Here is a 13,910-nt window from a genome sequence, read left to right on the forward strand (position 1 = left end):
TTTCAAAGTTTTGTTTAAAACAGAGCGGTTCTTTGCTGCTTTGCAGTTTGAAGAAAGGAAATGTGAGGCTTGATATGCCAACAAATGAATGAATTTCATCCCCTTTTGAGGAAAATGGTTTTTTTAGAGAGTAAGGGTGAGGGGGACAGCCTCTGCATTGGAAAGCTCTCCCTGCCGTGCTGACAGATGCACAGGGTGCTGGCAGTGCCTTGGCAGTTTGAGGTCAGTGTATCCTTTGAGGTGGTGGAGCTTCCCAGCTGGTTGTTCTTTTGGTCTGCTTTTCCCCAGCCACACAAACCTGTTCAGGTGCAGAGCTGGCGAAGAGTTGTGCTGGTGATCCAGCTCATCCCAGCACACAGTTCTCTGCCAACCTTCCCATCCAGGAGCTTTTCCACCTCGGGAGCTCAGTGAGGATCACAGGGCTATGTGACAATGCACTGGGGAGATCAATAGACTAAGCCAGGCTGACCTAATGGATTTATCAAGTAACACGTGAATTAATGATGTTCTGAGGATCCTGCCCCAGCACAGAGCACGGCTCCAGCCCATTCTGCATCTGCCTCAGGAGACAGGCAAGTTACTTTAGCCTTTGCATCTGCAGCTGAAGGGAAGCATAGGGCTGTCAACCACTGTAAAGCCATGATGTATCTGTGCAAAAATGTTCTATTATATAAATGTATGTATATAAGGGCTTTTTTAAGAATGAGGCTTTGTAGGCAGTTCCAGCTGCTTTAAAATCTATGTCTCTATTTAAAAGAGAGCATTGCTAATTACACCTGACAATCAAATAGTCTGCAGAAAAGTATCAGCCACCTTTTCCTGCTGTTCATTCCGTAGGCAAGAAACAAAGGTATGTTAGACAAGAGAGCAAATGAAATGTTCAAAGGATCCTTGTCTAAAACTGGAAAATAAAAGGCTGTGCTATCAGATCAGAATTTTAACGTATACTGTTTCCACTGGCTCCTGACATAAAATCTTTCATTGTTGAGTATAACCACTGTTAAAGGTCACTGTTGCAAAGGCTACATCATTTAGATGAGATGAGATCCCATTTTGGATAAATTCACAATTTTAGTTCCTAACAAGGAGATAGTATCAGGATTTGAATGTACAAGAGTGTCGGTTTACGGATTAAAGGCTTTTGTGTTCTGGAAACCACACTATGGCAGATTTCACAAGTTTCAGTGAGATGTGCAAGTCCCCAAAGTCAAGTAGGTTGATTAAAGTGGTTCTTTATAGCCTTTGAAATACAGATAAAGTACAACTTTCCTACACGGGGTTAATGTGGAATTTTTTTACTTGACAAGGCTATATGCCTTCCCAAGGACATAATTTTAATCTCTTTTTAAACCTTTCATATGAACATTGTAAAAAGCTTCTTTGTGTTGTAATGCATTTTTATAAAATATCTAAATTTCTATGCAAACTTTGAACCTCGTTTCTTAAGATATATTTATCTGGAAATGGTTATCTTGCAGCAGAATGGTGTCTTATGTCATCATTTTGGTGGCATCTTTTCATACTGTCACAAGAATGTAACATCTGATAATGAAAAAAAAAAATCAGTGCTCATTGTCAGACATGCAAACTTCTTTTTTTTTTTTTTTTTTAATATCCTTTTACTATTATGTGCTCTTAACTCCTGGCAAGTACTCCAAGAGTCTTTGAACCAAGGTGAAACCTGCACGTTCCTTCCTCACACCAGAGTCTGAAGTGAGAGGGTTTTCTTTTGCTGCCTCTGAAAGAGAGGGTATTACTTTATTCTCCTCTGTTCCTGCTTTGTCTTCATATTCAAAGAGTAAAACTTGTATATTAATCCAAAATCAGTCATCACTTGAAATTTTGAAAAAGACACAGCAGTAAAGGCAAAGCGTAAAGCCAGTGGCTGTCACCTGCATCAGGAACACGTGGAGGGTGGCTGTGCTCCATCATGAAATCAGCTTCAGAAGTGCCAAATTTCGGGCTTGCTGTTGTTGGTCAGACTCACCCAGCAGCAGCGAAACCAGCACGAACATCACTCAGGGTTCCTGTACAAGCTCCCTGTGAGCAAGTGGGTGCCCTGGTCCCACCACGCCATGCACAGAGCAGAGAGGGCTCCTTTGCAGGCAGGCGAGGTGTTTTAATAACACAAACTGCTGAAGACAAAGGCAGAACTTCCAAAGCATCCTTTAAAAGCTGGTGAGCTTGTTGTCCTCCTCTTCCCTTGGCTTGGCTGGGCAAGGCTGGCTCCTGCCCCACTGCCACAGCCAGTGCCCGCAGCCTGAGCAGCTCCTTTCTGAATGAGCACTGTGACAGCTGGGCCTTGTACCAGCAGAGCAAAGCTGTGAGCTGGCAAGAGCACCTTGGGCTTTGTAGATCACGTTTTGGGAAGTGTTTGCCACATGGCATATAACTAGTCTGAAGTATGAATATGTACATGGTTGGACCGTGGAGTAGATCCAAGTGGACGTGAAACTGAAGCAGGGATGCTGCAGTGCAGGGGATGTTGTGGCCATGAGCCTGAAAAAACAGCAGGAAAGAACCTCACAGAGGGGCTGTTGGCTGGTATAGTGCAGAGCAGCCTCAAAAAGGACATCGGTGGTCGTCACTCAAGACCTCACTAGAGTGAGTAGTCATTTAATAAAACAAAAAATGAGCATCTCAAAACCTGATTTGCAAAATAAGGTTGACTTCACGGAGGTTTTGTGGAGATTTGAGAGAGTTTTTGGTCTCTGCTGCACACTGGCAACAGTGGAGGGGGAACCTGGCAGTCCCTGTTCTACTGTCACAGCAGCTCAGAGCCAAGTCTGACCCACACTGTGCAGAGGGGCTGGGATAACTTGCAGCCCCAGCACAGTGATCCGTACAGCAAACAATATTGGAAATTAAAGGTCAGAGAATTGATAGTAAGGCTTAAGAAAACAGCAATTAGGCTGCTAGGAAGAAAAGCTAAATTACCAGTAGTAGGAGTAGTGGTGGGGGGGGAAAGAGGATTATTGATCTAAATATCAAGTTGGCAGATACACAGAGTACAATCTAGAGGTTTTTTACACCTCTGGGCTTATTCAACCCCCACAGTAAAAAATGCAGGCCTATAAAGATGGAATAAGAAGCAATCAATTAGGATGGCATTTGCTTATTTCCGTGCTGCGGCTGGGCAGGCACATCACAATTAATGATTTATTAGGAGATTTTCATCACTTTTTTTTTCCCATTTTACACAGATTGCTGCAACCAGACCGCAGTTGTTTATTAATTTGCCTTCTATTCAAGCATCTTTGTTAAATATCATGCGGAAAAGGTAAACCCTTGGCTGAGGTGCCAGCAGGGGGTTGGGTGGATGCCCTGAAGCAGGAGGAGCTGTGGGTTGTATTCAGGCTGGGTGCTGCTCCCACAGCTTGTGTGGGCAAGTGCAGCCCTCTGAGTGCTGGGAGCAGAAACTGGGGAGGGATGGGACTCCCCACCACCACGTGCACACGTGCACTCCTTCACTCTCATTTCGGTTTCTCTCAGCCTGAGGGACCCAGAGAGAAGATTCAGCACTTTGCAGCAGTCAGAGCTGTCAGGGGAAGGGCTCAAAGTCTAATAAGAGGACTGAGATGCCCTTATTCTTCTGCGTTAATCCATAGCTATAGGTCATGAAACACTTTTTCTCCAGGCAATTCTGCCTTCATAAACTGCTGCTGCCTGGAACAAATGTTGCGTCATCATTAGCAAATTTTGGAGACGACAGAAAGATCTTTTCTGCAGACATTCATGTGAACAAGTCTTTGCTTTCACAGCTTTTCAGGAAAACCAGCTAGGGAGAAAAAAAAAAAAAAAAAGTAAGAACAATGGAAAAAAGGAATTCCCTTTAGAAGGAAACCTGAATAATAATCTTTATATTCATCTGTCTCAATTCCGCGCCTCCCTGGGAGTGGCTGCAGTGAGCTAATTGGTTTTACTCGGCTGTGCGTGGCTTCACGGACCAGACTCCAGATTTATTGCACAAAGTCAAGTCATGGTGTGAATTCATCATTTGTCCCCCATGTCAATCCCTTTCTCCTCCAGAATGATATTTGTCTGTGTGTTTATGTGCTGTCAGGTCCGAGTGAGATGAAAGACAAACTCTGGGATTAACCAATTTTAGTACCAGACCAAAAATCAGAATGAATTATTACCTTTTCAGCAAGACATGACTTCAGACAGCCCAAATCCAGAGGAGTGGGAGAAGGGCTTTTGCCAGCACAGGCTTTTATAGGAGGGGAGGAAAAAAGATCCTACAGAATTTAAGGATTTTAGAACATGCTAGTTTCAGAACAAATCCTTATCTGAGAAGGGAAGCGAAGTGTGTAACAATCAGCCATAGAAATCCTGGTGAATGGTCTTTAGAAAGCACTCTGGAAATTAAGGACTTCAAATGCAACCATTGAAAGTGAAGCTAAATTAAATACAGGAGAATATGAGTAAATGCTACAGGTACAGGTCAAGCACTGCTTTATCAATCTTCTGTTTACTCCAGCAGCTCCTCCGTTGCCCATTGTTTTACCTTGTTTAAATAGATATGCTTCTCTTTATTTGAAAATCAATTGTAATCTTATGAAAGAGAACTTACAGCAGAGGGAATGCTGGAAAGCAGCATAGTGAAAGATGTTCATTATCTGAATTACTCCAGGGTAGGGAGGGAATGACATTAAAGAAGTGTGGGTAGCTTTGTGCTGCCATCCTTCCTTTAGCAGGTGTAATTTACTGTCATTACTTAATTTCATTAAAGGTAAAGACAATTGTGGACAATACACATTACAGCATTTACCTGTAATAATAGTTGTGGAGGAGTGTGAGAAAGAGGAAATTCAGGATCAGCTTTGAGTTCCCAGTAGCTGCTTATTGGTAGCTGATGAAAATTGTTCTGTTCTTCATAGCACATCTCTCCAAGATTTCCTTCTCACCCTGAATAGCTATGAATGGCTCCATTAATTCCAGTGAAGATGCTCTGTTCTCATCAGAAAAATACTTTGCTTTGTAAGCATAATAGGCAATGTCCAGTCTAAATGCTGCTTAGGACTGATAATTTCCTAACTATACCTAACAGAGGTCAACAACTGGCTGAACTCCTGGATTGCCCAGTATATACTGAGCATTGTGGTATTTACCCTAATGGAAAACCTCTATAGGCTGTTGTGATCTTCCTCCAGGCTTTATATTGGCACGTGCTTGTGTATTTATGATTTTTAATATACCTCATATTTTAAAATATGTCACTTAAGCTTCATAACTATGGGCTGAAAAGAGGTGCTGTGATGGCTCTTAGAGAAGCTGCTGTAAAATCTGTTGGTGATTGTGGGGGACTTTTCCATGTAACCCAAACTTGTTGGCAGCACCTGGGCTATGACCTACTAAAGGTGTTCAGCAGACTGTAGGACTGGCCCTCTCAAAAATCTTAAATACACCCGATGGCTTACTCTTGGTGAGTTAATTCTGCAGGGCATAAAACAGATGCTGAGTCAAAGATTTGAGGTGGTTTCACAAATTGCTTAATTCCTTTGGAATTACAGTGTGATACTATGTTGTCATCAGTGCAGCCACCTCCTAAAAGAGATTGGGTGCTCATCAGCTTGTCATTGCAGCCATGCCACAACATTAATTTAATGTAATGGGCAGTAACTAGTGTGGATTCAGGGAGATATGATCCTGTTTAACTAATCTCCTTCAGTTCTTCGGAGCAGGTTTCAGACAAGGTTGATAATAGAATGTACATATGACATAATCTAATGGATGTTTCAAGAGGCTTTTGATAAATTTCCATATATTTCCTGTGCTTAAGCTGTGTGCCGCAGAGACTCCAAACTGGGCAAGAGAATGGGTAAAGAACAAGTGAAATCATGGGAAATAAAGAGAAAAGAAGAGCTGTAGCTGGTACTGGAATTAGAATTATCCTGCAGCTTCCCACTGTTCTTCCCCACCACTCGGCATGGCTGGAAAGAGATGCCATCTGCATTCACTAATGAAAACTTGTTTAGGACAGGTGCATAATAGAAAAGAGGGCAAGATGCCATCCAGGATACCACTAAAGGGCAAATTTAAATTTACATTAGCATAAGGCAGATTGAATATTTTTCCTGTCAGTGGTGAAATAATATATACTAAATATAGGCATCCGTAAGTGGAAGATACCAATGGATGGAGATGGGTTACAGGGGAAACAGACTCTTGTGCTAACAAAGGAATGATTTATTATCATTTACACAACCTGGCATTTGTGCACACCAAAGGCCAGATTTTAGAAGTGCTCTGCTCCTGCAGTTTGGGGCCAGGATTTTGGTTACAGACTCCGAGCCAGCCGCTCCCAGCATTTCCCCAGTGTTTAATTTGCCATATGCCAATCAGAGTGTTGATTTGCAAGTGCTGCTAAAAGGCAATGCTGAGAGATGAGGACAGTTGAAAATTTGGGAATGTGTCTTACTGGCAGCTTTTGAGCCCCAAACACTGGAAGTATTCACAGGCCAGGATCCCTGATCAGCCGTGTGATAAATCAGGGACTGGAAAGCGGGAAAGAATGCAGCTAATGTATCAGGATATGCTTGAACAGGACATGCTCCATAAAAATCAGTGCTAAATGAGAGAATTAAGCACCAGGAAAGGCTGTGGCAAAATCACAAGAAACACTTCAAATAATGAGACAAAATCAAATCAAAGGCAAGAAAGAAGGAAAATGAAGTAAAATCACTGAAGAAGCAATAAAATGCCATCACTGAAATCTGAGTGAGGCAAAATACCTTGGGAAAAAGGGACATAGTCATCCTAAAAAATTTAGACATTTTAGTCTGCCATTTTCCCCTGCTGTTGACAATTAACTCTCTCGTTGCTATAACTGAACAAGCATATCAAGAACACTTTTTTGTTTCCTTCCTTGGAGCATTTGCTGAAGCTTGTGCAGTGACTGTGTGATAGCAGGGCTGAGAGGTGAAACTAGATTTTGAAGGGTTCAGGAAAGTATTCACAGTTAAAAAAAAAATAGGAAGACCAGAAAAAAGGGATGTGAGAAAGAGATGTGTTGCTCGTTACCTATAACCCCACAGTCCTCTCCATGGGACAGGTTTTCCAGTCAGCCTGGTGACGTAGGGGAGAAGGGAGATAGCCACAAGGATGGACAGAAAGCTCCCACTGTGACCACTCCTGTCTTTTATTTGCAGTATTCAGGAGAGGTTCCTGAGAACAGAGTGGAGGTTGTGGTGGCAAATCTGACGGTGATGGACCGGGACCAGCCTCACTCCCCCAACTGGAATGCCATCTACCGCATCATCAGCGGGGACCCCTCCGGCCACTTCACCATCCGGACAGACCCCGTCACCAACGAGGGCATGGTGACTGTGGTGAAGGTAAGGGGGAAGCCAAAGCAAATCCATGTTTATCATCCTTTCAGCTACTTAAGGCTACATGCATTGCCAGGCACCTGAAGTTATTTCATGCCTTCTCTACCTGGAAAGATAAGTGCTTGGATCTGTTGTTTCTCATCTCTCTGTGCAGGAGTCCTGAATAGTCTCACTTCAAGCATATGGCCCTGGTTCTGGGTTTCCCACCTCAGCCCAGCCCACCATGAGCTTTCAAAAAGCCTCACATGCTGAAGGGTCCTCCCAACACCCAAGCCTGACTTCCACCTCCTGCTACTGCTTAGCTCTTTGAGCACTGTAAGAGGGAACAGACCTGGGCTGTGCAGCCTTGCCCTTCTTGAGCCAGAAAAGCCCTGTTTTGCTGTGAATCAGGGGTAGTGTTTCACTGCAGGGCTCAGTCGAGTGATCCTCTGTGAAAGCAGGGAGTGCAGGGGAGATATCAGGAGGAGTGAGTTTTCTGGTAACAGAAGGAAAGGAGATTTTCCCTCTGACTGAGTTGCTTGGAAGGAAAAAATTTAGAGAAGTTTTCCTTTTCCTAGTGTTAAGTGATAAACACACAGTGTGGGACAAACCCTCAGCTCAGGATAGCTCCACTCAAGTGAAAGCCACCCCCTAGGTTAGATCAGCAGAGGATCTTGTCTAAAAACTCTGAGAAATAAGGCTGTAAATATCCACCATCCCTTCTTCCCTCCATTCCCTACAAGAGCTGGAAGCCTCAAGGTATCTGCAGCAAGTATCAAATTGTGTTTCCTTCCCTACTTCCAAAGAACATGACTTTATCTTCACTTGAGCATTCGCTTCTCTTTCAGTTTCTGAGGCCAGGGAGTGTTTCTGCAGTCATTACACACAGCCAGAACATCACTGGATCCCTTCAGCATTCACTGAAGCCCTTCCCAGATAAGATGCCTGTGGATGCTCCCTCTAACTACAGAAAAAAGCAAAGACATCACACATAGGCTGTTGTGATATGTAGGAGCTGCACAAGACTGTGCACTGCACCTGGGAAGGATAATACCCACTGTGATGGATAAAACCAGCATCTTCTGATAAGTCTGGCCTTCTCTAACAAAAAGTTTTAATCAGAAACTTAGGATGAAATGCTAATGTTTAAAGAGCAATGTGATTTAAGAATAGCTCTTTGTTGAAAAAAGAGCTCTGCTTCCCTCTTATTAGCTAAACAAGTTGCAGTCATTCCTAATGTGCACAGTTTGGGTATTAGGAAAAATGACATCAGTGAAATGCCAGTGAGGTTACACTGGTAGGAATGTGTGAGCTTGTGAGCCTGTCCTGTTGTCTGACCCTTAGGCTATGTGTGTGTGTGTCTGCAGATGTTGCTTTACTGAAACTTCAAGGGAGACATCATCTTACCTGCCAGATGGTATTTCGGCAGGGTCCTTTTATTTATCACTCTTTATTGCTCTGTAATGATGGTTGACAGCCTTACCTGGTACAACATTACAAAACCTCTTCAAGCTTAGCAGTAGCTCTAGATGTGTATGTGGGTGCATATATGTGTTTAAGTGTACACATATCCATATCTCTATATGTTCTGCTTAAACAGAAAATACTCAATAAAGTAAAATGCTAGAATTTAGCTTCCATTGACATCAGCAGCCAGTCTGAAATCAAAATGCCAATGTTTTCATTGCAAACAGAGGAGGACCCCTTATTTTTAATATAGCAAAGTGTCAGGACTTCAGTTTGAAGGCACCTCAAAGTGAACAACAGGGGATTTGCATGATCATCACTGCTGCACAAGGACTTGTGCATAATGAACCATCCCTTATTCAGGACTTGCAGGCAAAACACTGGGCAGATTTGTCAAGACACCACTGATGCTGGTGTTGACTTTCCACTGCTGTGTAACCCACAGAGATCACAATGCAGAGAACCACATGAAAATCCCATCTTGTCAAGTTGAGCTCAGAGCTTGAAATTGCACTGTATGTCTTCACTATCTCACCTCACCTGATCCTCCTGGGTGCCCAGAGTTTCCTACCCCTGTCAAGCCAGGAGGCTTTTTGGTGTATTTTCAGCAAGGAGAATGAGCGAAATTGCTTGTGATTAAATTTTCATGGTGAAGAAGGGAAGACTCTTAGGATTCCACCCTCTTCTTTGAAATATTTTGTTCTCTATTAATAAGTGAATATGCTTAAAGATCTGGGTGATGTACGCACGTCAGCCTGGGTGGCCAGTCAGAGCTTGTTCTTCGCAGTGTAGGAGCAGTGTCTTGCTGGTTTGATTACTGATGTAGGTTGAAAACACAGGTAAAAAATTAAGTCAAGTGATGAACCATTTATTTACAGACCCTACATGGCTGGATTTTAATGTGGCTCTTTAAAGCTGCTTACATGTAACTACTTGCTGCTGCAAGCAAAGGGGCTTGTGTCTGGGCCACAGCAGTCACAGCAACAGAGCAGAGAAGGGTGTTCTGTGAGGAATCCCACCACTTCACTAGAATTTGGGGGCCTGAAATGGAGAGCCAGAAATGTTTCCAAACCAAAAAGCCCTTTGGAGTTCAGATGATGCTCATGGGGGCCATATGGCAGCTACCCTCAGCAAAACCCCATCTGCAGCTCCAATCTGATCACCAAAAGTATAACATTTCCCTTTTCTGTTCTCGCCTTTCCAAACCATTTCTATAACTGTGCAAGACCATAATCTTCAAAGAAAACCTTGATCAAGGGGAGAGAGAAACTTCCCACTCAGATGAGACACCACAGAGTCTGAAGACAATCTCCCAGAGCAGCAGTGGCTGCCCTGTGGCAGCCAGCTAAGTAAAATGTTATTATAAACTCTGCATGGATCAGAGCTGTGAATTTCTAATGGAGATGCTGCCGAAGCTTCAGTTATTATTTGCCTCAACTACAACATCAGGCAAATTTGTTCACTTCAGTTAAAAGTACCTTGAGAAAAGGAGGACACGTGGCAAGCCCTTGGTATCCCGCTGCTGCATCCAGGTCGGAGATGCTCGTGAAGGAGGAGGATGTGCAGCATCTCCAGGGGGATATTTCACAACCGCTTGTGCCATAACAAACATCCAACAAGGGGTATCTGCAAAAGTGCTGCTTTTTAATTTCGTGTCAAGTGCTTCTTGGACATGAAAGTAAAAAGCAGGCAACACTCCAACACTGTCCCAAGTGTCCAGGTCCTTGTCCCAAATGCAGCGACCCTGTGGGCTTTTTCAGGATCCTGTTGTCATAGAATCAGAGAATCATTTTAGTTGGAAAATACTTTTAAGATCATCAAGTCCAACTGTTAACCTAGCAATGCCAAGTGCACCATGTCCCTAAAGCCACGTTGAGTGTACAATATGCAGCTTTTATCAGTGAGATGCAGGGAGGCAGAAGGGATTAGAGAGCTGTGAAGAACACAGGGTGCCCTGTGTCCTATTATCCTCAGAGGGAGGCGGTTTTAGGGAGCAGAAATAAGAACTGTTCTGGTAGAAATTTTTTATTATGGTGTGAAAGAACTTCTGCCTTAGGGCTGGACTATGTCTGCCTCAAGGGGCTGCTGTCCCACAGGAGTCAATAGCACAAATGCTGCCAGGACAGCACAGGACCTTGATTTTACTTTTTTTTTTTTTCAACAAAACTGCGTGAAATAGGACTCAGATGGGCACAGAAGAGATGGAGTCAGACCAGCTCTGTCTTGCGGACTGAAGTGTGGTGGACACTGTACCATCATGTGCCAGCACGTGACACTTATGGCTCCTGGATGGGATGGGTGATCCCAGTGCAACCCTGCTCCCTGCATGGCTTTTCTGCAGCCCTGGGTTTGTTGCTCCCAGAAGAGAGAGGAAGAATCTGAGTAAACAGCTCTACATTTTGGGGAGGAAAAAAACACTATGTTGTATCAGGCCACATCCTAGCAGAGGTGTGTGTGGTCAGTGTTGTTCTGAGCATCAGCAGCTTGGAGTTTCCCACATCATTCCCCATGGAGCTGCTGATCTCAGCCCCCTTGCTCCCTCTGAGCCCCTGTGGGGAAGGAGGTGCAGACTGGCTGTGGGCAGGTTAGCAAACAGGCCAGTATAAAAAAAAAAGAGAGAGAATTAATATTGTAGGAGTATAAATTTGAGGGTTGTGAAAAGAAATTGAGGAAACACATTAGTCAAATTGTTTCAAGGCCTTGAACAGTGTTTAACTGGGAACTTTTACAATGCATCATTTTTGAATGCGGTACAAGTCTGTGAGTCAGCAAGGGTGGGTGTACTGGGAATCTTTATGCTTCCTTTTATTTATTAAATGTTGGCCCTGCCTGTCAGGAAATCATTTAGCAATGGGAACATTTGCACTTCAATCGAATAGAGATTCCGCTGTTTTACCTCTTGCCCCTGAAATTTGTTTCTCTCGTGTAGCCTCCTGTGATTTGATTTCTCTCCTGACAACACTGGGTATTAAACAGGACATGGCAGCCAGATCTTGCTGATGTAAATGAGCCCAGCCCTGCCGAAGTCAGTGGTGTTTTACACCCTGAGTGTTTGCTTTGCAGACTCAGCGCTGGAGAAGGTATTAGGGAGAGTGGTTATGCTTCTAAATTTATAAATCACGGCAAAGCGTTTTTTAACAAGCAGAGGTGTGATCCTGCATAACTCAAGCCTCCCTGGCAGATGATTAGCAACTTCCCTCGTAATAATTAGTGGGATGGTTTAGAAATTATTATTATTATACTGGGTTCAGTCAGTCGTGCCAGCAAAGGCTTTTCACTCGTCTGGCTCCCGAGACACATCCTCCTCATGTGCCTGCTGAGGAGAGATCTGTGACCTCCCAGCAGCAATACCCAGCTGTAGGAGTGTGCAGGAAACCTCGGGGGATAAGGAGGTGCCTTGCAGGAGGACCAGAGATCCCACTGGAAGGACCACCTGCTTAACCAGGCCAGGCGTTGTTCCTGGCAGCTCCACCGTTGCTTGTAAACTCATTTAAGAGAGAAAATAAAGACCCTTCAGGCTCATGGGTCCGCATAGACCATCCTAGTTACAAAGTCAGCAGTTTTCAGTGCTAATAGCACTGCTAAGTACCCGTCCCATCCCTCTTAACAGGCTCCACCTGTTGCATGAGAGCAGCCCTGGGTGGTTTTGTTCATTTGATGCTCCACTCTCACAGGAAGGTTCTCTTTTGGAAACCACTTAGCATTGGAACGAAAAACAGGGCAAATCCTCCCTGCTGTTTGAAATTTTTCCTTTGTGGATTTTGTTTTATTTTTGACCCTTCAAACACTGGAAGGCCAAATTCTGCACTGGATTGAAACTGGTCTGGATTTGCACCTTCAAAAGAACTGAGCTCAGGAGGAAACAAGATGAGGCAACAACTTTGATATCTGCCTTCTAATGTTGCAGCTTTCAGCCAGAAGGTAGAATTCGTTCTCTGCTTGGCTCTATACTTGCTTGTTTGTTTGTTTTAGGCAGTCGATTACGAGATGAACAGAGCTTTCATGCTGACAGTGATGGTATCAAACCAAGCTCCCCTGGCCAGTGGCATCCAGATGTCCTTCCAGTCGACAGCAGGAGTCACCATTTCAGTCACAGATGTCAACGAAGCACCGTATTTCCCAACGAACCACAAGTTAATCAGGCTGGAGGAAGGGGTGCCAACAGGAACAGTCCTGACAACGTTTTCAGCGGTGGATCCCGATCGCTTCATGCAGCAGGCAGTAAGGTGGGACACCAGGCAGCCCAGGGCACTCCTGTACAGGTGGGGGGTTCAGCTGCAGAAGTCTGGGGAGCCAAGCAGCTGAAAGCTAATTTCCAAACTAACTGATGTGATATGAATGAAATGCCTGGCAGGGACTGGCACCTGCAGTCGGATGCTTCCAGAGTATCCTGCAAGCCTGTAAACTCACAATCCTTCCTGCTCCAGATAAGCCAGACTCTGAGCAGCTGGGTCTGGGAGGGCAGACAGAGTTGGATCCCATGTTGCTGGCTTGCCATAGGGCAGATCACACCTTCAAATGAAGCAGTTGATAACAAGAGGTTCCTGACTTGTTACAGAGGTCAGGACTGCACTGTGCCCTTTATCTCTGCCTTGCCCAGGATGCTCTGACCTGTGTTGTTTGTGCACTTCATAAACACAGAGGTTTAGAAAAAGGCAGCTTTGTTATTTCTGTTTTTCAGGTGGGGAAACTGAGGCACAGAAAGAGCTAGGCCTGGATTTTCGAAGGGAATGGCTGGGATTTTTAACCATGCCTTGTGTTGCTTTCAGAGGATTTAGGTTCAGCCTGGCTTAAAAGTGCAGCGGGAGAAGAGCTGTCAGTGCAAGGCTGGCGAGGTTACAAACAGCTGCTGGGCAGGCTTTTAAGGTGTCATATAGTTGAGTATTGCCTGAGCAGTCACACACCCATTCACAAGCCGTTGGCACTTGGTCTGTGTCTCACTAAAGCTCCCCAGCAGCCCTTCCCTGCTCTCAGTAAGTGCAATTTGTTCTGACCTTCCATTTCTCTTCAGACAAGCTGCCAAACACAACCTCCTCCTTAGCTGCTTTCCCTATGAAGGGGATTTAGCTGGCGAAATTTTAGCTTCATAAAAGTCAGATCTAAGCATTTGAAGAGCACTTTTAGTCTGTGCTG

At 44.3% G+C, this 13,910-nt stretch overlaps 1 protein-coding gene across 1 annotated transcript in view; it reads left to right on the forward strand.

Moving 5' to 3' along the window:
- The window catches only part of CDH4 (cadherin 4), a 427,411-nt gene that overhangs the window by 396,474 nt on the left and 17,027 nt on the right, over positions 1 to 13,910 (forward strand). Inside the window, exons 9-10 of the mRNA XM_051803474.1 lie at positions 7,152 to 7,337; positions 12,750 to 13,003. Coding sequence (XP_051659434.1) covers positions 7,152 to 7,337; positions 12,750 to 13,003 — 440 coding nt within the window. The remainder of the gene's footprint in view (positions 1 to 7,151; positions 7,338 to 12,749; positions 13,004 to 13,910) is intronic.

This window comes from Manacus candei, unplaced genomic scaffold (genome assembly GCF_025592945.1).
Source record: "Manacus candei isolate 608988 ecotype Guabito, Panama unplaced genomic scaffold, ASM2559294v1 h1tg000057l, whole genome shotgun sequence".
Lineage (NCBI taxonomy): Eukaryota > Metazoa > Chordata > Aves > Passeriformes > Pipridae > Manacus > Manacus candei.